Consider the following 26,893-nt stretch of genomic DNA (forward strand, 5'->3'; position numbering starts at 1 on the left):
GGAGAGAAATGGGATGGGCAGAAGTCAGGAAGTACTTTCTTTTAAGGGGTGTAGCAGGTTGAGAGGTGGGAGGAGAACCAAGAGATGAGAGAGAACAGAATGATTGGGAAGATGAGAGGACAGTGTCACAGCAATGGCAAGCTTGGCAGGAAGATCACAAGGGCTGGCTCTGCTGATCCTGTTACTCTTCTCAGAGGACAAATCCAGTGCATGAGAAGAAGCGCTCACAGTCCAGATCAGTGTCGCCCAGCAGAGCCTTTGCAATACTGGAAATGTTCTGAACCTGCATTGTGTGACAGTAGTCACAGGCCACATGTGACTATGGGGTACATGGCACATGACAACTGAGCAACTGATTTTTTTTTTTATTTATTTTTTGAGGAACTGAATTTTTAACTTTAGAGTCAAGTTCCTGAATTTTCAAGACGGCAGTTTGCAAAAAAGACTAGACTTGTGCCCATCGGTGGAAATGCTTTTTTGTCTGCACGCAACAGAAAATAGAAACTTTAGCCTTTTGAATGGACACTTATTCTTAGTGGGTTAATTTGAATGAATTGGTAGCAAGGGTAATATTATTTGAGTTGCTAAGGACACTCAAACGCTTCATTTTAAACACATTTCACCACGACCACCCACCTCATTACAACCACTCATTTCCCCACTCCCTGCCCTCCTATTAACAGCACAGGAGCTTCATTTGGTGACCACACGAAGGAATGCAGTCTGCAAGGGGTCACGCCCATCCACAATGACTTCAGGCATTGTGGGTCCCATGCTCCTTGCAAGTAACTGGCTTGGCTACCAGCCTTTCCCAGATGTAACTCCATCACTGGACAGTCAGATCCAAGGCTCCAGTACTCCAAAGTCATTCAAAGCCATCTCACTCCCTTCCCAGAGGACTTTTATGCACCAGGAATTTTTTTTTTTTTTTTATAAAATCCAAAATAATTTTATTCACTTTTTCAGATTTTTGCTTCCACAAGGTGTTCAGCAAACATGCTAAGGCGACAGAATGTCTAGTTGGTCACAACATGCAACACTGACCATACAACTGATGACAGCAGCGACCACGCCCACCTGAGCTACCGGCCCCAGAGCACAAAGGGGGTCTGCAGGAACACACCGAACCACACGGCAATCAGCAACCTGAGGTAGGTCTCTTTACAGTACAAAAAAACTTCTACGCCAGTGTGAGACACTGATTAGCAAGAGCTGCTGAAAGTTGCAGACTTTGGAGAGAAGGAGACTGTGCGACAGCTGCAGTGAGGAGGGAAAACAGACCCACACGATCCTGCACCCTTCACTGAACTGTGGAGGTGTGGGAACAGGCAAATGAAAAGTACCACCTAAAAAAGCAGCAGTCGGCCCCGGGGCTGGGAGCCAACAGGTCTCGGAGCTGGAGAGCTCCGTGCAGTGGCCAGCTTGAGGAACCTGAGGCAGTGCGACACTCTGTGAACGGACTGATTCCTGTTTGGAAACAACAGCAAAAAGAGGAAGGCAGGAAAGAAACCCCCCTCTCCGAGGAATGCGGAATGCGTCTGCGACTCTCATTCCTGTTGGAGGGAGGGCAGAGGGGTCCGGGGCTGTGCCCCACTGCTCTCCTGACAGAAACAGTAAGTGACACCAGGACAGAAAGCAGGAGCCCTGAGAATTCACGGCGCTCTGCAAGGCCTCCTGCAGCCCCGTCCCATCCTTGGAGTGGCTGCGGAGAGGCAGCAGAGGGGGCCGCGGAGGGCCCGCTATTGCCACACGTCTTCCTTTGGACACCCAGAAAGCCCAGCACCGTGAAACAACCAGCTAGAGAACAACAAAATGCTATCCTTCCTACGGTCTAATAGCAAAACCAGATCTCTAGTGCAGCAAACTGTACAAAAATGATAGAAAGGAATATGCACTGTTATTAGCACAGTGCTTATTTTAATATAAAATAAACAGCTTACATTTTCACTGTAAATATAGGCTATATACAGAATTATATATAGATATAGCTACACGTATAAAGCTTCATTATAGGCCTCTGATACATTTATAGTAACGGTTCCCTGAACCTTTTAGAGTGCAATTAAGAACAAAAACTAAATTTTGTTTACATGAATATGGAATAAATACAATAATCAAAATATGATTCTCCCTAAAAGTGAAACACACAAGCCAATCCTGAACTGCTGTGCGAAAGATAAAATCGGGAAAGGCAAGGTTTCGGCAGGAGGACACGAGGGGCCCACCCCAGGCGGGGAATGGCGATGCTCTGAAGAAAGGACTTCATCAGTGGGGAGGAGTTAGCCCTTGACAGCCACCTTGTTCTCTGCAGCAGCAAACATGGCGTAGAACCGGGAGCTGTCATTGGACAGAAGCACTGATGGGGTGTCAAATTCCACCACCTGCAAGAGGAGGAGATGGCGTCAGACTGTGGGACAGTTGGGGTGATTCACAGGATCTACTGCTAAGGAAGGGAGGCAGACCCCAGAACTCCCCGAGGATGGAATCAGGGGGATAACTCAACTAGTCCTGCTGTGCCCATTTTTCCAAATACCCAGGGAGTAAAGGAAAGTTCAGGGAGAAAGACCTCTAGACCTCCTGTGTATAAATCCTGCTTCTTTTAGCCTTGGGAAGGAAGGAATTGATCAACTGCAGGGGAATAATCATGGCTCAAGTCAAGGACATACAGGCCTGTGCCATTTTGCTGGGCAAACCAATCTAACCCTACAGATGGAGAAGGAAGAGCTCAGGATGCCTAGTTGGCAGAGAAAAAAGGGAAGGGACTGACTTGGTCAAATGTCCATTCCTGAGATGGACTTCCAGGCAGAAGGCACCATGTTAGTAGGGCAGAGAGCATCCCACGTGTGGGAGTCTGTGATGTTTGAAAAGTACTGCTAGGCGAGATGCTGATGTATCACAATGCTTATCTTGGGGAGGGGAGATAAATGACTTGTGATCTTGTTTTTGCCTTTTTGTGTGTTTTTAGGGTTTACTAAAATTAATGTCTTACAGAAGGAACGAGCCATGTATCATTGATAACTTGTCTTCTATTATTGATAATAATGGTACCACAATGGCTACTTTTTTGGGGGGTACTAGGGATTGAACCCAGGGATGCTTTACTACTGAGCTACATCCCCAGGTCCCACCCCCCTCTTTTTTTTGAGACAGGGCCTCGCTGAGTTGCTTAGAGCCTCGCTAAGTTGCCAAGACTGGTCTCAAACCTGCAATCCTCTTGACTCAACCTCCAGAGTCACTGGGATTATGGGTGTGTGCCACCACTCCCACTTCAAAATAGCTTCTTTTATTTAATCTATTATGTGATTAGTTCTTTATGTGCCATCTCTCAACATGTAATCAACCCTTAGAACTGTTGAGAAAGAGACAGAAAGGTTAACTCTGCTTTTCAAGTGAGGGGACGCAGGCTCAGGGACTTGACCAGGGCAAAAGGAAGTATAAGGGTTATTTAACAAGAAAAAAAGAAAAAAAAAAATAAGGGAAGAGAAGGGTAGAGTCCCTCGTGAAGAATCAATCATTCTCCAACTCTAAAACACATCAGGTCATGCCTAGAAACAAATAGGCCTGGATTGATATTTTTTAAAAAGAATTTCCTAGAAGGTGTTCTTGGTCCCTTCTACCTTGTTTTATTTTATTTTTTGCTATTATCAGTTTTTCAAAGGCATAGAGAGAGGTTTATTTAGGAAAGTAGATATGTATTCAAGGGAGAATTGGGGTAATCTCAAGAGTGGAGACAGCAACCAGTTGGTGTGGGTGTCCCTTTTACCTTATTTTATTATGTTCTATTTAATACCTACAAACACAGTAGTGCTGCATATCTAATAAAGAATCTCATTAAATATTTAGGATCATGTAAAGGACAGTCACAAAAAATACTAAAGTTAACATAATTTCAAGATAAGGAAAAAAATCGTCTACATTTTCTCAACTCAGTTTTCGAGCCCAGGAGGAATCAGTCCTGCAAAATGCTTTTCTCAATATGTCCCCCAAACAGTGAGGTGCAGTGGTTAAAAACACTGGCTTGGGAGTCAGGGCCTGATCAGCCCCAGTCCTTCCACTTCCTGTGGCCCCTCACCCATGAGGCAGAGCTGGCAGTCCTGCCTGGTTCTGGAGTCACATGGAGAGATGGCCTGAACCGCCAAGCGCAGTGCGGACACACAGTAAGCCTTCAATAAAAGTGGCTGCTGTGGTGCCATTAATATTAATAACAGAAGACAAGGCATTATAAATGACCTATTTCTGCTAAATTATTAATATATTTCTATCCCAGGGGCACACAAAGGAAGTATTTGTCCAACATAAATTTACTTGACAACTGCTTATGTACAGAACACTGCTGGGGACCCAAAGAAGAGTGAGGTGTGACCCCTCCTTCAGGGAACTTAAAGGGAGCTCTCCAGGGAGAAAGGGCCTTTCACAATCACTACAGATGAGGCAGAAGGCTACAAGAAAGGGACAGATACAGTTTGAGAGAGCTGAGGCAACTAGGGAGTCTCATGAAAGCTTTTGCATTTGAGCCATGTCCTTCTTCAGGGACAGGCAGGCAATAAGCAGGTAGCAGAGCTCTGGGAGCAAAGACAGAGAGAGGACAAGGCTTAGAGGGTGCAAGATTGTCTACAGCCAATGATGCCTGCAAAGAAAGGTGGGAAACGAGGAAGGCTAAGCTAGGACCAGACTGTGGGAAAGTCTGGAACACCAGGACAGAAGTCTGGCAAACCACATGATTGCAAAAAGCAAACACAGGGTGGCTGGTCAAATATGCCTTAGGTGGTTTGTGTAGGTGAATGAATCACTAAGTGAATGTGCTCTCTGCCCTACCTCAAAGTGCCACGGCTTACAAGCAGCAAAAGAACTATTAAAGCAAAATCAGAGTGTGGTAGGAGCCCACCTGATTCCATCTCTTGATTGTCTCCTTCCCAAGGGCAACCAGACGGGGTTGCTATGGCTGCTTATCTGAATGCCCAGGACCACATGAAGATGGCAATCAGCCCATCACCAGCAGAGGCCAGCTTTCCTCCCAGAAAAGGCCACATGCCAAGCCAAAGTCCCTGAAGGGCTCAGTACCTGTCCCTGGGCCAGCACCATAATCCTATCAGAGCCTAGAACTGTATGCAGGCGATGCGCAATCGTCAGCATGGTGCAGTCAGCAAATGCTTCTCTGATGGTCTCTTGAATCAGTAAGTCTGTCTCTGTGTCCATGGCAGCTGTGGCTTCATCTAAAATCAGAATCTGCCAGCAAAGCAGAAGAGAAAGAGGGATCCAGAATGCTTAATTCCTTAATTCCATTCTGGTTGATCTCAGTTTTACTAAGATGTATTTCCTTATTTAAATTCTATGCTATACATTGTTTTTCTAAGTAGATACAAATGTATAAAAATATGCTTTGGCTTAGAATTGAAATAACCCACATTTGCCTTGATTACCACAAACAGGACACACAAGTAGTACTGTTTTAATTCAATACTTGTCCCTACTTGCTCTGTGGCTCTTGATGTACACATTAACTTTTCTGGACCTCCCTTTTCCTATTTGTAAAACCAGGGTAGGGTGGGGTAGTTTGATGATCTGGAAGTCTCTTGCAGCCTTTCGATCTATCGTCTGCAGTGCTACAACTACTCCCTGGCCAGAAACAACAGCTGTCCTTGGATTCTGAAGGTTTAGGGAGGTTAAAAAACAGAACAAAAGATACTCCCCCAAATCCATATACTAAATCGTGTCAAGGTTAATCTAGAATCAAGGCTGGCCGTGCTCTTGGAAAGTACTCCTGGGCTCCGAGGCAGGAGTTGGGGGCTGCACTGGTGCTCCTGCTCTTCTCTGCTGCTCTCTGCTCCTGCCACCTGCCCAGTGCCTCACCTCACTGTGCTCTCACCTTACAGTGACGCAGCAGGGCCCTTGCTATGCACAAGAGCTGCCGCTCCCCCACAGAGAAGTTGTCCCCGTTCTCCATCACTTCAGATTCAAGTTTCAGAGGTAGCTGAGCAATCTAGGGGTAGGGAAGCAAAGATTGGAAGGGTGAAAATCCAAATTCAACCTTTCCAACATCAATTATTCTGAAACTTATGAAAGAATCAGTAGGCACAACTTGGCTCATTTGAAAAAAGGGACATGTGATCACAGGTGCTAGGATCCACGTTTTCTATGACGGCCCATGTCTCAAATACAGGATTCTATGAGCTCCATACCATCCAAATATCCCAGAAGTTTTAATATTTACGTTTCCCAAATCCCATAAGATGGTGGGTTCACATTTTTTGGTTCTGAAAATGTGGTCATATAAGAAGAAATGGAGTAGGCAAAAGTCCACTCCTGAAGGACAGGCTGTAGGCCCATGGCTGCCAAACTTCCTTCTGTAAGCTGTGGAACACATTCTTCAAATGAAACTGTTTGAGGAAGCCCAGTGAGAAAGATAAAGCAGGCTCATCTATTTGAATCGGGGATGAGGATACCCAGCCGGACTCCAGGCCAGTGGTACCCATCTTTAGATGTGGCTCCTGGCAGGGGCTTGCTGAGTTACCCTAAGAGGTCTGTGATCCACATGCATACTACGTGTTTTTTGCAGACTCAGTAAATTGTATAACTTTTGCACATACATGGATGCTGCACAAGTATTACACTCTTATGATTAACAAATTAATTTCAAAGATTAATGAACTCTGAGTTGTTATTAATATAATATCTTGATGGATAGTATGAGGCAATATGGTGGTGTGGGAGATGGGGCTAGGAGAAACCAACTCTTAGGACATATCTGAAATGCCTGGGAAGTTCTGCTCCAAAGCACTCTTTCACAGACATCCTGGAGGTGGAGGGAAAGGTGGCCACTGGCAGAGGGAGCCAAAGCAGGCTAGGGAGTGAGAGTAGCACCCCTGGTTCCCTCTCTTACAATTCCAGCACAGCTCATGCATGGCTCTTCACTTACACATTCTTTCATGTGCGTCCTTTCTAGGGCATCCCAGATCTGGTCTTCAGTGTACTGGTTGAAGGGGTCCAAATTTGATCTACAGAGAATGTAATAACAATTTCTCAGAGGCCAGCATTTAAGCAATCAAACTACAAGGGCTGCCTGTGCTGAAAGTTTAACATGCACACACAGAAATGGAGGACTCCAGCCCTGAAGTTCACAGATGGTTCATTCCACAAGCAGCCACAAAGAAGTCTGAGAGGGGACTGAGCCTCCCTTTCTTCTCTATAAAACTTGATTCAACTTTAACTTTTTTTATGTAAATAATACTAGTTATAGAATTTTTTTTCCCTTTTTTTTGTACTAGGGACTGAACCCAGTGGTGCTTAACCACTGAGCCACATCTCCAACCCTTCTTTGTATTTTATTTAGAGACAGGGTCTCACTGAGTTGCTTAGGACCTCACTAAGTTGCTGAGGCTGGCTTTGAACTCACCATCCTCTTGCCTCAGCCTCCCAAGCCCAGAAAATTAAAAAAAAAAAAAAAAAACAGATATGCAAAACACAATCGGAACAAAGATGAGTATGTTTTAAATACCTCTAATGATACCCCTAGAAACAAACACTGCAAGCATTTTGACAGATGTCCTTTTAGATTTCTTCCTGTGTCAATGTGTTAAAGTACATCTCTTGATATGTATAAGCTTAGAAGAATATAAAAGAATGCATTTTTTTTTCTTTTTTGCAGTGTTGAGGATCTAACCCAGGGCCTAATGCATGCTAGGTGAGTGCCCTGTCACTCGGCCAACTGCAGGCCCTGCTATCTTTCTCAATGCCCCATCACTGAGCAGGGAGCCCAATCAGGAAAAGAAAACGACCCAGCAGAAGGGCAGAGAGGAAAGGAGAGAGGGAAAAGGATAACTCAGAAGGAAGAGATTTTTCTGGTACAGATGACTGGCTTGCAGATTCCTGATGTTTATTGTACCAACTGTTTCTACCTCAAAGAAATCAAGATGATGCCAAAGGAACAGGACTGGACAGTTCTGAACATCGTGTGACAATATGGGGGCAGAGACCAGAGTGACTCATCCATAAGCCAAGGAATGCCAAAAATTGCCACCAACTACCAGAAGCCAGAACAGGCAAGGAAGGACACTCCTCTACAAGTTCTGGAGCAAGCAAGGTCTGCAACACCTTGATTTCAGACTCCTGGCCTCTAGAACTCTGAGATGATAAATTTCTGTTGTTTAAGTCCACCTAGTTTGTGGTACAGTTGTCCTTTGGTATCCACAGGGGATCAGCTCCAGGACTCCCAAGGACACCAGAATCCATGGATGCTCAAGTGCTTTATGCCAAATGGCACAGCATTTCCACATAACCTACATACATCCTCCTATATACTTTAAATCATCTCTGAAACTACATATAACACCTAATGCAATATAAATCTTATATAGTTTCATACTGTATTGTTCAGGGAATAATGTGGCTCCTGGCAGGGGCTTGCTGAGTTGCCCTAAGACAAGAAAAACGTATATAATTGCCGAGTTGCCCTAATGACAAGAAAAACGTATATAATTCAGTATAGACACAATGCTGGGGAACATTTTCAACCTGAGGTTGGTTGATATCGTGGATGGGGAACCGGTGGATATAATGGCTGACTGTCCTTTGTTATGAAATCCTAGGAAGTAAGTATACTGAATAAATTCATTAAATACTTCTTAGCAGACGAATAGCACAAAAAAGGACAGCTGCCTGCTCACTAAGCAGCCTGCCCCACCAGATTTTCTATGGGTGAAAACTTGGCAGATATATTGACAGGCTTGATCCTCAAACCCTGGGCCTATCCCAGTGCTGAAGAAGCCTCAGAAGCCTAACCCATGGGCTCCAGATACATAAGGAATATTTACGTGCACCAGTGGGTGGTCTATATACACATTAAGGCAGACCAGACTATTCCCATCAGGGAGCTAATCAGGAATAGAAAAAACACACTCTCATTTAGAGAAGCCAGATGGTCCTGGGTCTGACCCACAGGCAGCAAGGAAAGAAAAGTCACACATCCAGTGCATCAAGAGTATTCAGATGGACAGGCAGGAAAAAAAAAAAAAAAAAAAAACCCGAAACATGAGGGTGCTTATTTTTAATAATCTGAACTCCTGGGGTCCTGATGTTGCCGAAAGCGCATTTCCATCTTTGGTTTTCTACATTTTATTTTAAGCAACTTCTAAAGTAGCCTACTGGCCACTGCTAAATAAAGTCAAGAACACCTCCCAGGGTGTGAGACCATGCAAAAGATCCAGTGGAAGACTGGGCACTAAACACCCCGTCCAACCATCTAGGGTGGGGACTCCTGAGAAGACCTGGTCCTCAGCAGAAGACACCGGGACTCACACACCTCTTCAGGAAAGCTCAAAACAGTTATTCAGAAACATGGGCTGATCCTGGCTGTTAGCTGATAAGGGTAACATCAGGTGACAAAAGAAGTGAACATAGAGTAAACGACAAAGACTAAAGAAAGCAGCAGACTGGGTGGAAATTTTTCTCAAGATGGAGGAGGTAGAGCAGGAGACTCTGAAGATGCTGGTAAAAGGCCACTAAAGGTCAAGACTCCTGGGGAGGTAGGCTTGCCTCTTGTTTTTAGCGAGATGAACTATCCCTCAAGGTTGTGATTATGAGTGGTGTCAAAATACCTCCTCCAGGAGGTATCAGTGAGGGTAATGAGTGAAAGCCCAGACACAGCAGCCAGCTGGACTAGGTTCAAATTCTAGTTCTGCCACTTTCAGCTGTGTTTCTTTAGGTAAATTTCTTAACTTCTCTGGGTTTCAGTTCTTTTGTCTATAAAACAGGCATAACAATAGTACCTACCTCATGGAGTTTTGAGTATTTGATGAATTAGCACAATTAAAACACTCAGGACAGTATCTGGTTCATCCTAGGTCCTCAATAATAAGTCCTCAATAAGCTTAGCTGTCACTATTACTCTTGCTGTGTTATTCTTTAGAGCAGCAGTGTCCAGCATAGAATGACTTTTCGACAAATGTTAGACCTATCTAGTGGACTCTGTTACTATCTGATGTAGAAACTACAAGTTGTTTTTTTGGGGGGGATTCCCAAATTCAACAGGAAGACTATCAAAAAAAGGAAAGGGGGCTCCCTTAAAACCACAGAAGAGTTCAGAGACAACTGAAAGACCCTGAGATGCTAAGAAGGTGCTTCAGCCCATTGCGAGTCCCAAATGCTCCTATACCAGATGCTCTGGGCCCAGGATAAGCCAAAATGGAATGAGCCAGTTATGGTCCCAGTTGTTTCTGCTGTGATTGTGAGTTGAGAGCTGCAGATGCTTCCTAAAAGTAAGAAAATTTAATGAACAGATCAAATGGGTGAAAAGGGAAAACGAGAACACTGCTGTCGCGCTAATGAATGGATGCTGAGCAGAACTGTCCGGATGAGAAGGCACCCATCACTCACAGAAACCAAGACTCAGGACAGACTAGAGTGACAGCTGGAGACAATCAGTCTTGTGTCAGAGTAATAACCACCAGCCCAGCCAGGCTGCAAACAGTCCAAAGGATAGAAAGCACTCTAGCTGGGGTGCAGGGCAAAGGACAGAGCTGGGCACCAGGGACCTCTGGGAAATGGGAAGGAAGGCAGAGCACTGCCCAGACCATGGGAGGGGGAGGCTGGAAAAGCACGTAAGGCCTGGACCTGGGGCCTCTCCTCTTGGAGCCAAATCTCAGTGCAAAAGGCTGAGGAAAGGAACAGCAGCAGAAACCCAGGCCTGAGAGCCCAAGCCCAGAGATGAGGGAGGGCTGGGATGCAGATATGGGGAATGGACAGGGATTCTGGTTAAATCTAGGGAGGGACGGCTACAAATCAGCTGGTCTACGATATCGATTATATACATATGCAGACCAATTCAGGAATCTAGACCTCGGGACTGTCTGAGTTCGCTTGATCTTGTTTTCCCTCTAAGAGTTCCTTCCAAGCTTTAATTACTTGCTGGCATCTCAAGATGCACCTGCTCTCAATGTTGGTTAATGGCGGTGGAAACAGGGTTTCCAGATTCAGAGCCTCCAGGAGGCAGTAGAGGAAATAGCTGATCTCTCCTGCCCTAGCTTGGGAAGCTCATCTCAGGCTTTCTACTAAGAAAAGCAAATGAGTGTGACAAACTGAAAGTTCTTTGGGATCTATAAGTAACGGAGGAGGGAAGAAGAGGAAGGGCTGGATAAAAGGAGGAGGACAGATAATCTGGGAATCAACCTTTTAGCGTCTACTACTGACTGAAGAAGCCAAAGTTAGAGTGCCAGAAAATAAAGTTTACAAAGTTTTCTGAGTTTGCAGAGCCGACTGCCCTGTGAGCACGGTGAGTGCAATAACGCCACCTCGGGATGGCAGCGCACCCCTGTCCCCAGCTTGTCCACAAGGCTGCAGACATCTCTCTGGAGATGATACCAAAGGGTCCCAATTCCACTAGAGTTGCACTCTCCACTCTCCTCATTCCACAAACACAACTGCACACACCATGGTCGATTCTCAACCATTAACTCTTGAAGCCCTCAATTCACAAATCCAAAGAAAGTGCTGTAAAATTCTTAAATTAAGGCTTTTTAGTTGGGTGTGGTGGCACATGCCTGTAATCCCAGTGACTTGGGAGGCTGAGACAGGAGGATCTCAAGTTCAAGGCCAGTCACAGCCACTTACCGAGGTCCTAAGCAACTTAGCAAGAACCCGTCTCAAACTGAAAAAATTTTAAAAGGGCTACGGATGTTAAACAACCCTGGGTTCAATCTCTAGCACCAAAAAAAAAAAAAAAAAAAAAAAAAAAAAAAGGAAAAGAAAATTAAGCCTTTTTGGTAGCAACATTTTCAAAGTCAGTCTAAAATTCAGCATGCTTTCTTAATTCTTTCAAATGATGATGAAAAAACAACAATAAAAAAATATCCAGTGCTTTTGTCTAGGGCCAAATACTAAAAGGCCATTTTCCCCTCCAAAGTGTTCCTGTGGTATCTAAAAACAGAAAGATTTATGGGAAGAGAAGACTTGGCAACATGTTCTAATGTCTTAAGTTTAAACTTCACCTTTCAATGAATTCTAATTCTCTTCTGACATTGCTTAAGTGACCTTATTACCTCAGTACCCAAAGGGAATGATTCGTTATCATCAAAAGGTCCAGAACACACTATCTGAGTTCAGTGAGAGAAATGCCAAAACAAACACTACCAAGAATGTTGACTGGCATGGACTGAATGTTTGTTTGCCCCCCAAATTTATACACCAGTGTGTTGGAGCCTTTGGGAGGTAATCAGGTTTAGATGAGGTCCTGAGGATGAGGTCCTTGTGATAGGATTAGTGCCCTTCTAAGAAGAGGAAGAAACAAAAACTTGCTTGCTCTGTTCTCTGTCTGTATGGATACACCAAGAAAAGGCCAGGCTCTGTGCTCGTATTATTTGTATGAATTTATTCAATCCACAACAACAGGTCTTTAAAATACTTAAAAAGTATTCCCATTTTAGGGGTGAGGAAACAGGCTTAGGATTGGTAACTTGTCCAGTCATGGGGCAGAACTCTGGCCCAAATCTCTCTGCTTTCTTTACCACCTGCTGCAGGACCTCTCTGCCCTGTTTAAAGTGGCTCCTGCAGCAGAGTTGCCTCTTGCCTCTGCAACAGAAAGCACACAGTGCATGCTGGGCATGGTAGCACATGCCTGTAATCCCACTGGCTGGCGGGGTGGGGCATGGCAGAGGCAGGAAGATCAAAAGTTCAAAGCCAGCCTCAGCAACTTAGTGAGGCCCTAAGCAACTTAGCGAGACCCCATCTCAAAAATAAAACATAAAATGGGCTGGGGACGTGGCTCAGTGGTTAAGTGCCCCTGGGTTCAATCCCTGTGACCAAAAAGAAAAAAAACCATACACACACAGTGTAGAGGGAAAAGTACTAGACTGAGGTCATGGGCTTTCATCCCAGGTACCAGCTCTGGCACTGTGTACATACCCACCTGGCCTCTAAGTGAAGCATGCAGGTGCACAGGTCCTCACCTGACAGTGCCACTGAACAGCACTGGTTCTTGAGGAATGATGGAGAGCTTGCTTCGGAGGTCAGCAAGGCCAATATCACTGATTCTCACTCCATCGATCTTGATGCAGCCTCCAGATAACTCCACCAGACGGAAGAGGGCCATCCCCAGAGAGGACTTCCCTGGGGATCAGAAGACAGGCAGGAAAGTAGCTCTATTAGCAACTTCTGGGAAGACAGAACTGGTTTATCCCTAGGGCAAAGTCATTTTTTTCTTTTCCTAGCCTATCCTTCTTTGGACTGACTGACTGAGATAATACGTAAACAATAGCTGGAAACAGAAGAAAGCATTTAATGTTCCTGAGCTACAAAGTAGTCATTTAAATCCAGAGCTGCAGCCTGAGGCATGGGAGAGACTGGTCCCTGTTCACAAGAGTAAAGTGGAAATAGGCCTTTCCTTCTCCAGAATAGGCATGGGGCAGGGCGGACTGCAGAGTGAGGGGAACAGAGTCCCACGTCAAGCAGCTGGAGGGTAAACCAGAGCACAAGAAGTCCTGCCTCTCTCTATCCCCTTACTGTGACTGAGAAAGAAATTAAAGCAAGGTTTCTCACTGCCAGAGCAGTGGGGTGTGGAAGGGGTTCTGGGGTAAATGCACCAGGGAAGGAGGTTTTGGCTTGAGCAAAGAAGTGGCTGTGGATGACTCTCCTGAGACAGGGAACTGCAGCAGATAAGCAGATGTGGTGGATGAAATGAAGAGGCCAGTATTGTAAGGACAGGCTGAAGTTTTTCTTGTTGGAATCTGCATTTGAAAAGCTATGCAATACAGGAAGACAATGTCCACCTCCCATAAACTCACTACTGACACACTGACATATTGACACACTCCCTTTCAGTTTCTTCCTTGGAGTTGAGCTCATCTCAAAGATACATTACTATCACTGTTTCTTCCCTCACTCTTGTGTAACGAGCACTCACTCAACCTTTACCAGATAAAATCTGCGTGGTTCCAACATATTCAAATGGATGCACTCTCACTTATTAATCCAGTCTTCTCTTTTTATAATAATGTTGTGGCACAAATCTCAGTGCTCAAGCTTTCCCTTGTGTCAAATAATTTCCTTGGGTTACATTCTCAGAACTGAAAATACTAAGTCAAATAACCACGTAAAAGTCTCTCTCCATATGATGCCAAAAACAAAACCAAAAACAAAGCAACAACCACCAGAAAAATTTGACTAAGCTTTCTGTAATTCAGACCCATAGTTTATATCTAGAGCAAAGGTGTTTCAAGCTTTTGGGACAGTCATGTCCTTGGCTGACAATTCTCTTTCCAGTTTGAAACACCTGGAGGCAGTGTCTTGTTTTGACAAGAAGCAATTCCCTCCAACAGAAAGTAGGTAATGACTTTTTCTTTCCTCTTAAGAAGGCTCTTTAAAGTAAATTGGCCAGAAAAGACAAAAGGCCTCCTTTAAAAAAATTTTTTTTCATGGCAAGAGAAAGAGCTCAAATGGTTTTGATGCCAAGGAAGCATGAAGCCCAGGAAGCTAATGATAAATAAGCCAGAGAGACCTCTGTACAAGGACAGACCATTTGTAAAAGAAGATAAGACTTAATCTTTGAAAATGTCACTAAGGAAGGAAATGACCCTGGAAATCTACAGGTTATATAGTAATGTATTTGTAAGAACAAGAGTGAAGTAAAATGCCTAAAATGAAGGTCACTTCTCTTATCTCTTCACAATTGATGTCAGATCAAGAAAATAATTTGTCTTCAAAGGAACACAGGTTCTTTAGAGTTTTGCAAGCTTCCAACAAATATGAGGCTACACGAGCAACATATCACAAAGTCCTTAAAATTCTTCACCTACTCTGACTTCATAAGAATAGGGATGTGCACTGCAGTGCTATTCATGAGTGAAAAATTAACAACAGCCTCAATTCCCTATTGATTGGGAATTAGTTAAATATCCATTATGGTACACCCATAAAATAGAACTGTATATTATGTTACAGAGCAATCATTAAGTAACATGGGAAAATAGTGATAGTTTTAAAAGAAGTTCATAAAACTTCATTTATACAACAGTATAAAATCACCACATTTTTTTGTAAACATATATGTTAGTAGGAAAAAAAACAAACAAGATATCCACCAAGCTGTCACCAGGGTTATCACTGGGTAGGGGAGTCCCAGGTACTTTGCTACATGTTCACAGCATTCTGCACTGAGAGGGTAGGCTTTGATAATTGGAGAAAGCCCAACATATCATAAAAGCAGGGTTAAAAACCAATCTAGAAAAAAATAAAATGAAGAAAAAAGAAAAACAAAACCAAAAAAACCAACCTACAAAGCCAGTTTTGGAGAGGCCTGAGAAACTAATTGCTTATCCAATAGGGATCCAGTTTTCAGGGATCAAAGCAATATTCAATAAATTGTTAAATGCTGACAAAAAAACTAGGTTTCAATTGCTTTAAATGTTTCTCTAGAGAGGCCTTTTTGATCCTTACCTGACCCTGTCCGCCCCACAATGCCAATCTTCTCCTTGGGTTTGATGGTGAAGGACACTTTCTTTAGGACTAGGGGGAGATTTTCTCGGTACCTCATCTCTGCATTCTCAAAGGTCACCTCTCCTTCCTGAGGCCAGTCAGGGGGAGGAGCCTTGTTCTTGATTCTGGCAGGGGCTTCCAAGGAGAGAGTCTAGGGAGACAGAAGTGGCCAGTTCAGACTGACTGCAGATTTTTGGAGAGCAGCATGGCTTTGTTATAGAGACATAAAGATAGAACAACTGGGGCTGGAGTTGTGGCTCAGTGGTGGAGCGCTTGCCTTGCATGTGTGAGGCACTGGGTTCGATTCTCAGCACCACATATAAATAAATGAATAAAATAAAAGGTCTCTGAACATCTGAAAAAAATTAAAAAATAAAATAAAAAAAAAGACAGAACAACTACAGCAGCCACACACAGGCAGTTACCACCCCGAGCCCCTGCTGCAAAAGAATGCCTTGGCAGTAAATGTTCACCAACACTAAACTAGACAGAGAGAGTACCCGGCTACTGTGCTAATGACCACCATGAGGCAGCCTGGAGATAGCCTTGGTTTTCAAACTGCCTTCTCTCTTAAGGAATTCTCCATAATACTGCCTGGGGGCCAAGGGAGAACCTAACTGGGGGGGTCACAAGGTCCTTCACCCCCTCTTCAACCACAGTTTTTATCAGAATTCTTTGAAAATATCCCACTTGAAATTTTAGAATCCCACCATTTGAATACTACAAGCCTAAATTAATCCCAAAGTCAGGAAACCAACATTTTCTGAACATCTGATCAGATCCTGGCATTTTGACACATCCTGGTGAACCCAGGAGACAGACTCCAAATCCAATTTTGCCACTAAGAGCTGTGTGACGTAGGCATGCCACGTCTCTTCTCCAGGCCGTAAGGTCTCATCTACAATTTATGGGGACTGGGTTAGATGACCTTGGAAATCCATTCCAGCTTTAAGAGGTTGTACTATAACTGCCTGGGTAATTTGGTCACCAACAGCCACACTTCACAATGTCCTGGCAAAACTCTCTGGCAATTAGACATGGGGCTTATAGCCTTAGAGGGAAATCAGGGCCAAAGACTAGTGTTCGGGGACAGTGGAGATTGAAGTCTAAAGTTCCAAGCTGGAAAGACTGTGTTGGGAGAGATATTCAGGTAAGGGACTGGCTGTGGGAAAGCAGTCCTCAGAAATGGGTCCGCTGTGCATCACCACTGACCATCATCCTGTCCTCTCTAGCAGGAGACTGTCCCCACCAGCAGTATTAACTCAAGCTCCACACCTGCATGTGCATACACATGTCCTCTGTGGACCACAACACAGGGCAAAGCAGCAAGGTCTAAACATAAAGAACAGCTGCCACCAGATACATCAGAGAGTTCCCTGACTCTCTTTATGAGAATATTTATAAATTTATGAAATACTTGATAATGAATGAAGCTCACTGTCTAAACAAGTGGGTGAGGAAAAACACCCCTGATGGGAAGTGCAGTATACATACACTCAGTTCTCAACTGTGAGAATGGTTTTTTGAAACTATGTTTATAAGTTGAACTATTTGGAATTCAGAAAGTATTATTCTTCCCTGTCAACGATGACACAAATACTAGTACAGTCTCAGGGAAGTTCATAAGACAGGTGACTCTTGAGAAATAAGTAAAATTTGAGAATCCTAACTCCTCATGACTCTGCTTCCTTCCACAGAAAATTGTTTTTAGGGTTCCACTGGGACACCAGCAAAATGTCACCTCAGGGCAAGACTAAAGGGGCTCCGAGGAGAAGTTGGGAAGACTAGCTACTCCAAGTGTTGCCTTAATTTACTTGTTTCAGTTTAAGAAACATCTATGGAGCTTTTAAAACTACAGAAGCTGGGGTCCCACTCCAGACCCATGGCATCAGAATCTGCAGGTGAGGCCCATGTTAGTCTCTGCCGGAAGTCCAAAAGGGGATCCCGGTGGCCATCTCTGGCCAAGAACCACTGGACTAGACCAGGAATTTAAATGATACATGGTTTCAAACAGGACAAGGAAAATGTTACATCAGTAGGTTAAACTGAAATAAGCAGATTCTGAACATTTTGGGAATTAGTCAATGAACCTAAGTTCTCTACTGGACATAATTTATCAATATATTTAGAAGCTTTTATGGTATTCTGTGCTCTATTCCAAGCATGCTGGTGAAGCAGACAAAACAAATCTCTTGCTTGCACACCATCTGTGGAAATAAGGGAGGAGTCAGACCACCGCGAAGGGCCTGAAGTAGTCTGACCTTAATGTAGTGATTGATCCTCTCCACTGAGGTGAATCGCGCTTCTGTCTCGGATGCCAGCCTGACAGTAAACTGGAACAGCCCCGTTAACTGATAATGGAAAGCAAAAATCCAACAGAGAATTCGTTATCCATATGTGCCTGGCAATAAGAGAGAACTTCCTTCATCCAGAGGACTGTGACTCAGTTGTAAGAACTACGTGAGCACACATACAGCTGGTTTCAGGGACCTGTCACTCTCTCACATTTAAGACCATGCCTACCATTCCTCACGTCAACTGCATGGCTCAGTGAATGCAGGTGGCACTGGGGTCCTGTTGGCACTATGTTCTTGTACCCTGAGGCCTTCTAGTCAATTTTATGTTTCCAATAACACACCTGAAGCTGCACAATTTTGTATCTGAGCCTGTCTGTGGTAGTCACAACAAACAGAGATTGTAGCCTGTGAGCCACTAGTGAGAAAGCTCCTAGGGAAGTAAGATAAAAGAAAAAAGGCTGAGAAAAAGGTGAATACAGCCCCTGTGCACCACAGACTGAGGATTCTGAGCACAGTGGATACAGCACACTGTCTTCCCCAACCAATCATCTAGTGAGTCTGCATGGACATCTTCGGACATCTATGAAGATATATCTTTCTGGAGTTCCTTTGGTTACTTATTTACTTTTACCTTTCCAATATGGAAAATGTCAAATATACACAAGAATACAGGGAGTAATAAAAGGAACACCTGGGCTTAAGGAGTTAAATTCTTTTATTCTGAATTCTACCCCTCTCTCCCATTCCAACATGTTCCAGCCAAATCCAGACTATTACTGACAGGCCAGACCAGGAGATGCTCTAGAGGTCCTGTGGTGAACCAATGGTTAGGGTGCAGCCCCCATTCCTACCCCAATCATGCCAATGTAGGACGTACTCAAATATGCAAAGCTGATGCTCCCAACCCAGATACTGACCTGGACAGCGTAAGAGATGGCAAGACCTGCATAGGCTGGGGGAATCTGCCCGTGCATGAGAACAATCATCAACCCAGTGGTGGTGATCAGAGCAATACTGATGAGGTCCAGCCGCACCGCCAGCCACCTCATTGCACATGTGAACAAGAAAAAAGGAGCCTGGTTGTCGTCCAGTAGCTCCTGGTACCTGTGGGCAGATAAAGTACCATGCGACCTAGCTCACAGACAGCCTCAAAGCTTCAGTCAACCACAGAATGCAGGGTAAATGATTAAATACTTCCAGTTTCTAACCAAGAGAATGACATGGAAACTTCAGGGGGGCAGATTATCCTGGGCCTTTCACCTAGGAGGACATGGGGTTTTCTAATGTTAGTTATCCTTCCAAAAAAAAAAAAAAGTGCCACATTAAAGATATTAGGGAGAATCATCGACCTGAATGGCACAGGAAAAGCATGGCAGAGACCATAAAGGGGCTTGTACTAAGCTTTAGAAAAATGTCTTAGATTAAGGGTCATTTTCTCAAAGAGGTTATAAATGGTAAGTAGGAGAAACAGTCTAAGGCCAGGAAAAGGAAACTTTCAGGGTGCACGTGGGAAAGGTGTGGTTGTGTGTGTGTATGTGCTGACACACCACCAGTGGGCAGAAGGCACGTGCTTCCCAAGGCCACAGAGTGAAGAAGCAGAAGTGAGCTGAACCACAGCAAGAGGGACTCAGATAACTGTGCCCCTGGAGGAGCATCACACCAATCAGGGGCTGCTAGAAAGACCTGACCCATCTGAGGGCCCAGGGCACCATGGAAAATTACAACTCCTGAACAAGGGGTTTGGTTGGGCACATGCGCTTTGCTTTAAAAAAAAAAAAATAATAATAATAATAATTTTCCCCCCTGACAATAAATAATATTCTCCAAAGAAAATTTAGAAAATACAACCAAAAAGAGAAAAATGTAAATCCCAATTATCACCCATTTAAAACCAGAGTTAACATTCTGCTGTGTTTCCTCCTCCTTTACTTTTTCAATTAAATTTACTGTGTCTATGCACACATATACATTCAATACATATCACTTTTTTCTAAGTTAGGAAGTATTTTTCTGAGTCATTTAACATTTTGAAAATAATTTTTTCTAATCTTGTTACTGCAATTTTTTAAAAAAAATCTTAATTTTTTGAATAGGCAATATATACACAAGATAGAAAGTTTAAAAGTTACAAAATGTTTACCAGGATAAGTCAATTTTTCTCCTGCCCATCCTCCAGCTACCTAGTTCCCCATTCCAGGCAACTAATAGTTTCTTTTGTATCCTTTCAGAGACATTCTAAATGTACAAAAGCTGCAAACACATTCTCAAAAGGTAGCACACCATACACACACCTGTATGCTCCTCCTTCACTAATACCATGTCAGTACACAGAGCTGCTTCATTCTTTTAAGGGCCAGGGAATAATCCACACCATAGCTTATTTCACCACCTTCTATTGAAGGACAATTAAATTTGTTTCAATCTCTTAATACAGATCTCCAGAATGACTACCTACACACAAATTTCATAAACAACATTTGATGGCTAAATAAAATGCAAATATAAGATCAATGACTTTACTATTTCAAAAAGGAAGAAAAGTAAAAGTCCACCAAAGACAGCTTTTCAGGAACAAAAGCCAAGAGACTTCAAATCTGTATTTCATCTTCTCATTTGCTCAGAGGACTCTCACCCAAGCAACTCAATTTTAATCAGAGACTGTTGCATTAAATCACTAATACCCTTAGTAAAAACTTTACAATCCCAAGCTGTGGTCTTGAAGAGCCCCTTAGGCTGTTGTTAAATGCTGGCTCCCCCTTCAAAGCCACAGCCCCCATCAGCACTAACCTGTGCAGAAACTCTTGCCCTTTGTTGTAGGCATGGATGGTGGCGAGGCCCTGTATGCTGGACGTGATGTGGGAGAGGAAAGGTGACTGAGTGATATTGTCCAGACGCTTCAGCTCCCGAATCAGGACCCTGAAAAGAGAACAGTCCTGTATCACAGGGGTGGACCCGCAACTCTGGCCTCCTCCCTGCTCTGGCAGACACGAACACCTCCTGTTTACCTGGAGACAATGTGCAGAACTGAAAAGAGGATGACCAGAGGCCCCACAGCCACAAGGAACCACGGGAAAACTCCTGCAATCATTCCGACACAGAAGAACACCAGGATGACGTTCTGGATGAACATCTCAGCCTGGAATGGCAGACGCACGTCCACTGGGAAAACCACAAGGGAACAAGTGTCAGATTCTTGGGACCCGTAAATAAGGAAAATAGAGCGAAACATTTAAAAATGGTAAAAAAAAAAAAAAAGGCTCACAAAAATTCCCATCTGAAATTTTTGATGCTGCCTTTAAAAAGTCTATCAAAGAAAAAGTTAGAAACCTGGTTGCTTTAACTTTTCTTGAGACTAGAAAATTTAGGTGATATTTCATGCCTCCCGCCTTTTATTTTTATATTTTTTTAGGATGTCAATGGACCTTTATTTTATTCATTTATTTATATATGGTGCTGAGGATCGAACCCAGTGCCTCACACGTGCTAGGCAAGCATTCCACCACTGAGCCATGATCCCAGGCCCAACCTCTGCTTTTTGTTCACTGTCCTGCCTAGTCCTTTTAAACATTTTCTGCCTTTATAAAGTACTATTTTCTTGTTGTAAAATATTTGGAAAATATGTTTATAACCAAAGATAATCTATATTCTTACCAATATCAATGAACTGCTGCTAACATTTAAGAGCTTTTTCATCATGACAAAAGTCAAAGTAGGTATACAGAACCTTTATTTTCTTCAACTCTTCTTGGCGGTCTCTCCACCCTACTCCTCCCACTCTTTTCTTTTAGTTGAAGTATTTTCATGTAAATCCCATATTGATAGCACTGATTTTTTTCCTGCTTTCCAACTGTGCATGTGTGCACATATGTAGGTGTCTGTGTGTAACACATGTGGAAATGTGTCATGCATCAGTTCAGTTACCAGGAATGGTTCTGATATGTTACCTCTAGCCATGGCTTTACGCTAGCCTATAGATACCTGAGACAAACTCCTGCTGTGAAGGTCACCATGATGCAGTTGTTAAAAACACTAACTTTGGGGTCAAAAAAATCTGGGCTCAATTCCCAGCTTGGTCACCTGACAGCTCTATGACTCTAGGCAAGCTACTTTAACCTTTCTGGACATCAGTCTTCTCATGTATTCAACGGCAGAAACAATGCCCACATCACTAGGCTGCTGTGCAGATGAGGATGAGATGCATAACACTTCAGCCCTCTGCTTCTTGCACAGCAAGCTCTTAGCAAAGGTCAGGAGGCACCACTACTCTTCTGGGTTATGGGGAGCATTAAGTTCTACTGCAGGCATAGACCATGCAGCACCCAAAAAATCTCATGGAAAGTGCAGCTACCTAGGAACCAACACATTACTTCAAAGTAAACATGTGCTTTGGAATCTCAGATGTCACTGTCCAAAGCCTGTCTGCTAACTCAATCCTCTGAACCTCTTAGGTCAGATAAAGCAGAATGAGAATGTGGACGAAAGGTTCCTGGTGAAAATACCAGCATCTCAGGACAGAAAGAGATGCCCATCCGGGGGTTCATCTGGGAAGGCTGCAGGCACAGTGAGCTCTGGTTTGAGCTCCAGAGCATAAAAGAAACCAGCAGTAAAAAATACCTTCATCCATGTCTTTGGAAAACCGATTGAGAATCCTCCCTGTGGGGGTAGTGTCAAAAAACTTCATAGGGCTCCGAAGAATTCTTCGGAAAAGCTCGTCATGGAGCCGGGAAGAAGCCCGCAGGGTGCCCTGAAGAAAAGATACAAAGTGATCACAACTTAGGGGCTCAGGATGCTACTTTGCAGGATATCCACTGCCAAAGGCCTGGGAGTCCAAATGGTAAGGTGGCACAGGTGATGAATGAGAGGCTGAGGACAATGGGGTGCAGGTCATTTCAGCTAGGGTCATCCTGCTGACCCTAGAGATGCTATGCCCAAGCATGACCACACAGTCACCAGAGAGAGGGGGTGCAGAGGCTGCCCACCATGGCATACCTTGACAAAGACAACTCCACGAATAGCTTTCAGGATCAGCATGACTGCCATAGAGAGGGCATAGATGCTGGCGTAGTACTGCATGTGGGGATTGTCCTTCATGCTGTCACTCACAGAACTCCTGTTCCCTCGAATCACTGTGGCATTCTGTTTGGAGGCAAAGCTTTATGAGGCAAGACTCTAAAGACAACCAGGTGTCCCCCTTCTTGGCCATGCTGAACTCAGGGGAGGGTACAGGACATGACCCTGGGACTTGGTCACACAAACACAAGGCAGGCTTTGCTACTTCCTTCTCTTTTCTAAAGACAGCTGACAGCCTGCCAATGTCCTGTGGGTTGGTCAAGAATTTTTCTCATGTCTTGTGGGATTATATTAGGAATTCATCTTCCTTTTTTTTAAATTTTAAATTGATACATAAAATCAAAAATTGATATATATTTTTTTTTTCTTTTGTAGAGCTGGGGGATTAAACTCTGGGCTTTGCACATATTAGGTAAGTGCTCTACCACAGAGCCTTATCCCTAACCCTTTTAATTTGAGAGAGTTTTGCTAAGTTGACTGGGCTAACCTGGCACTTTCCATCTCTTGCCTCAGCCTCCCGAGTAGCTAGGATTATAGACTGTGCCAACATGCCAGGCTAAAATCGTATATATTAATGCAGTACCATGTTGTGTTTCTGTTGCCTCTTTTAAATGACAATTAGAAGCTTCCCTAAGAATAGCCAGGGAGAGACAGCCACATTCTCAGACACAGGATTGCCTGTTGATGAGTAACCTTACCCCACTTCCTTGTTTGATCCAATAACTTAGCCACCAGGTGCTAAAGGCAGTGCTGCCCACGTTCAGCATGAAAAGGGCCATGATGACCAGGAATGCCAGGGGTCCCCCTGCAGCCTGGATGTAGACACCGTACACCGACCAGGGCACTGAACCCTGCCCCTTCTCTTCCAGCTGCACAAGCTGTCCTATATAAGTGAGAAAGAAACATGAACTCGGGAAGAGTGTGAATTAAATTTTCTGAGGCCACAGATTTGGATTGGACACCTGCATTGGATCCAATAGAGCAAACCAACATAGAATAATCACAGTAACTAAGCTTTGGTGGGCTACAGGAGGTCCTGTGGCCAATTAACTTTATTCTGTAAATAATTAGTTAATCTGTAACCAACTGACTGGTTGATTGAGCTATAGCCAATGAAGTTGTTTACTATGCTGAAAGTCTTGCTATCAGATCACATTGTTGGTAGGAGTTTTCAGAACCTGCTCTGACAGGCGAATCATTTTTGTTTTGCACAAATAAACTCTACTCAATTTAATTATCTAAGGAATTTTCCTTTTAACATGAGCTACTCCCCCACAACTAAGTCACCTCAAGGGGAGCAGAATCAAAGACAGCCTAGTTTCACAGGGCTCTGGATTAGAATAATTTCTTCTTTACCAGAAGGATTCATTCATCTACTTAACACTTACTGATCACCTACTATAAAGCAGGCCAATAAACAGGCTTAAGGCCCCTGTCATTGAGGACCCGCCTGAGGATCCCATCAGTCTGGAGAACTGGCAGATAAATAAGCACATGATAAAATGTGTAAAAAGTGACGACTCGGTTGTACGCAGGGCAGCATGGGGACATCCAGGCAATGCAACCTAATTTTGGGAGGGGTGTGGTTGTCAGCAGGCAAAAACAGAGAAGACTTTCTGTGCTTCTTGAAAAGTAAGGCAGAATCAACCAGGCAGGGAGACACTCAGCAAAGAAGATAACAGGAGCAGTGGCAGAGGGGGGAAAACTGCCTAACAGTGTAAACCTGGCAAGTCATCACAGCTGGAACAAAGGTGCACTTAAAGAGTGATGTAAGAGAAGGTGAGGCTGGTTAAACAGGCTCTGGCCAGGGAACAAAGGCATCTGAGCCTTCTCTTGAAGACAGGCTGTCTCGAGAGAATGGGTTGCAGGCATGTGGAGGTTTGACTCTTGATTACTGCTGGGCTAGGCGGATCCAGGATGGTCACACTTGTAAGGCTGGCTGCTGTCGGGGTTTCGGCCGGACCCCTGGCCCTAGGTGGAGCCTGGCCAAGATGGCGCCTGGCAAGCTGCCAGTGCGGTTGAAAAACTGCTATTCTGCACGTATACAACTAACTTCACCTTGAGGAAGTCTCAGTAATTGGTCAGGGCCTCTGCATGATTCTTGCGTGATTCTTAGGTGCTTCAAGTTATACCCATATACGTCTATCTTCTCCCCACATATCATGAATATTCTAATTAGTTGATATAACCTATATAAGTGACAATAACTTCCCTAAAGGAAGAAGAAGAAGCTGCTGTTAATAAAGAAGTTTGCCATCCATCACGTCTCCGGGTCGTTCTTGCTGGCGAGAGCGACAGGCTGCCTCAGTAGTGAGCAGCCTCTTCTATGCCTCTCAGTGTTCCCTACAGACAGGAGCATTTTCCTTCTTCCTTTCCTTTTTTTTTCAACCAAAGATTGAGCCCAGGGGCACTGAGCCACTGAGCCATATCCCCAGCCCTTCTTTCCTTAAACAAGCATATTCTGTGTGCTGTGCCAAGGAAAGAAAACACTGCTTTGAAATTGAGAGGTCACTCTAAGGCTTCATGCAGGAGAGTAAATTGACTATCTGTTTTTATTTATTTTGAGATGGGGTCTTGCCAATGTTGCCCAGGCCTTGAAATCCTGGGCTCAAATGATCCTCTAGCCTTAGCCTCCTGAGTGCCACCACACCCAACTTTGATCTTTTGCTTCCAACTAGGTGTCTCAGCTGTTTAGGTAGAGAACAGATTTAAAAGGGAGGCAGCTGTAATACTCTAGGAAGGAAACAGTAAGGGCCCAAATCAGGGTGGCAATGGGGATAGAGTTGCAGGAGGTATATTCAGTAGGATGTGGTCACTGACTCAGAGGAAAGAAAAGGTCCAAGGACATCTCCCAGGTGTGGCTAGATGATTGATGCTGACTTGAGAAAACAGAGAAAGGTCATACAGGAAGCACCTGCCTCTTCACATACCAGGTTTAATAATCTTGGATAGGCCACCATGACTTGGGGACTTAGAGAGTTGAGTAACCAGGCTGGTGGCTGGGTAGATGAGAACAAATGCTCCCTTAGTGATATTCTGGTTTATGGCAGGAACTACAGATGTCTCAGTTTTCTGTGCTGTTTGCTTTATGGGTGTGTCAATAAAGGATCTGAAATCATGCCTGGATTCAAAAATTGAGGCTGTTCCTTTCAAAGAAAGAGGCAGAGAGTGATCAATCGACATGTCAACTTCTAACATTGAATGTCTGCTGCAGTTTTAAGAACAAGGATAGTGGATTTGCCATTGCCCCAAGCAGGAAGGTCCCTGGATTCAAAAGGGTCAGGTGAGGAGGTGACTCTACAAGAAAAGAGTTTTAAAATAAAATGCTTTTTAAATTTGGAAGTTGATATGCAGTTTCAAATTCACAAAATGAAAATGGTCACATTATTTCAAACAACTTTTCTAACTCTCAAGATATGCCTCAGTTGCTAAGAGAAAAGTTTATTTATTTATTTTTGGTACTGGGGGTAGAACTCAGGGGCACTTAACCACTGAGCTACATCCCCAGCCCTTTTTTGTACTTTTTTTTAGACAGGGTCTCACTGAGTTGCTTAGGGCCTTGCTAAGTTACTGAGGCTGGCTTTGAACTCATGATCCTCCTGCCTTAGCCTCCCAAATTGCTGGGATTATAGGCATGAGCCACTGCACCAGGTGCTAAGAGAAAAGTATAAAAACCAGAACAAAGGACAGGGAAAGCAGGAAAAACTGCTAACTGTAATTCTCCATAGTCCTGATGCAATATGGTTACGACCAGGCAATAAGTCCACCCTGTTTCAAAACAGTGCTTCTAAGAAAACAGCCTTCTTAGAACTGGGACCCCTCTACTTTGTCTAGGACTGACTTTTAAAAGTGCAGAGGTGAATGGCAGAAAGGAAAGGTATACCTCTACCCAGCCCTCAAGTTGTCCTTACTCAGAATGACTCAGCTGTAACTGTTACACCCGACCTTACCCTGCATAAGAGGAGAAAGGTAGGGGACCAAAGGTCCTTCTTATGGCCTTTTCTGTTTAGGTAAACAGAAGGTGCCTCACAGTCTTCCAATTTATCTAAGAATTTTGTTATTCA

At 44.0% G+C, this 26,893-nt stretch overlaps 1 protein-coding gene across 3 annotated transcripts in view; it reads right to left on the minus strand.

Moving 5' to 3' along the window:
- Nucleotides 1-900: 900 nt before the first annotated feature.
- Abcc5 (ATP binding cassette subfamily C member 5) overlaps nucleotides 901-26,893 on the minus strand; it is a 78,942-nt gene continuing 52,949 nt past the window's right edge. For all 3 annotated transcript variants that reach the window (XM_047563366.1, XM_047563365.1, XM_047563367.1), the window contains exons 18-30: nucleotides 23,528-23,712; nucleotides 22,749-22,895; nucleotides 22,374-22,503; nucleotides 20,765-20,918; nucleotides 20,547-20,675; nucleotides 18,677-18,863; nucleotides 17,724-17,813; nucleotides 15,424-15,613; nucleotides 12,939-13,098; nucleotides 6,917-6,995; nucleotides 5,867-5,980; nucleotides 5,062-5,226; nucleotides 901-2,381 (exon numbers count right to left, since the gene is read on the minus strand). In XM_047563366.1, the coding sequence (XP_047419322.1) occupies nucleotides 2,280-2,381; nucleotides 5,062-5,226; nucleotides 5,867-5,980; nucleotides 6,917-6,995; nucleotides 12,939-13,098; nucleotides 15,424-15,613; nucleotides 17,724-17,813; nucleotides 18,677-18,863; nucleotides 20,547-20,675; nucleotides 20,765-20,918; nucleotides 22,374-22,503; nucleotides 22,749-22,895; nucleotides 23,528-23,712 (1,832 nt within the window). In that variant the 3' untranslated portion in view covers nucleotides 901-2,279. The remainder of the gene's footprint in view (nucleotides 2,382-5,061; nucleotides 5,227-5,866; nucleotides 5,981-6,916; nucleotides 6,996-12,938; nucleotides 13,099-15,423; nucleotides 15,614-17,723; nucleotides 17,814-18,676; nucleotides 18,864-20,546; nucleotides 20,676-20,764; nucleotides 20,919-22,373; nucleotides 22,504-22,748; nucleotides 22,896-23,527; nucleotides 23,713-26,893) is intronic.

This window comes from Sciurus carolinensis, chromosome 9 (assembly GCF_902686445.1).
Source record: "Sciurus carolinensis chromosome 9, mSciCar1.2, whole genome shotgun sequence".
In the NCBI taxonomy this organism is placed as follows: domain Eukaryota; kingdom Metazoa; phylum Chordata; class Mammalia; order Rodentia; family Sciuridae; genus Sciurus; species Sciurus carolinensis.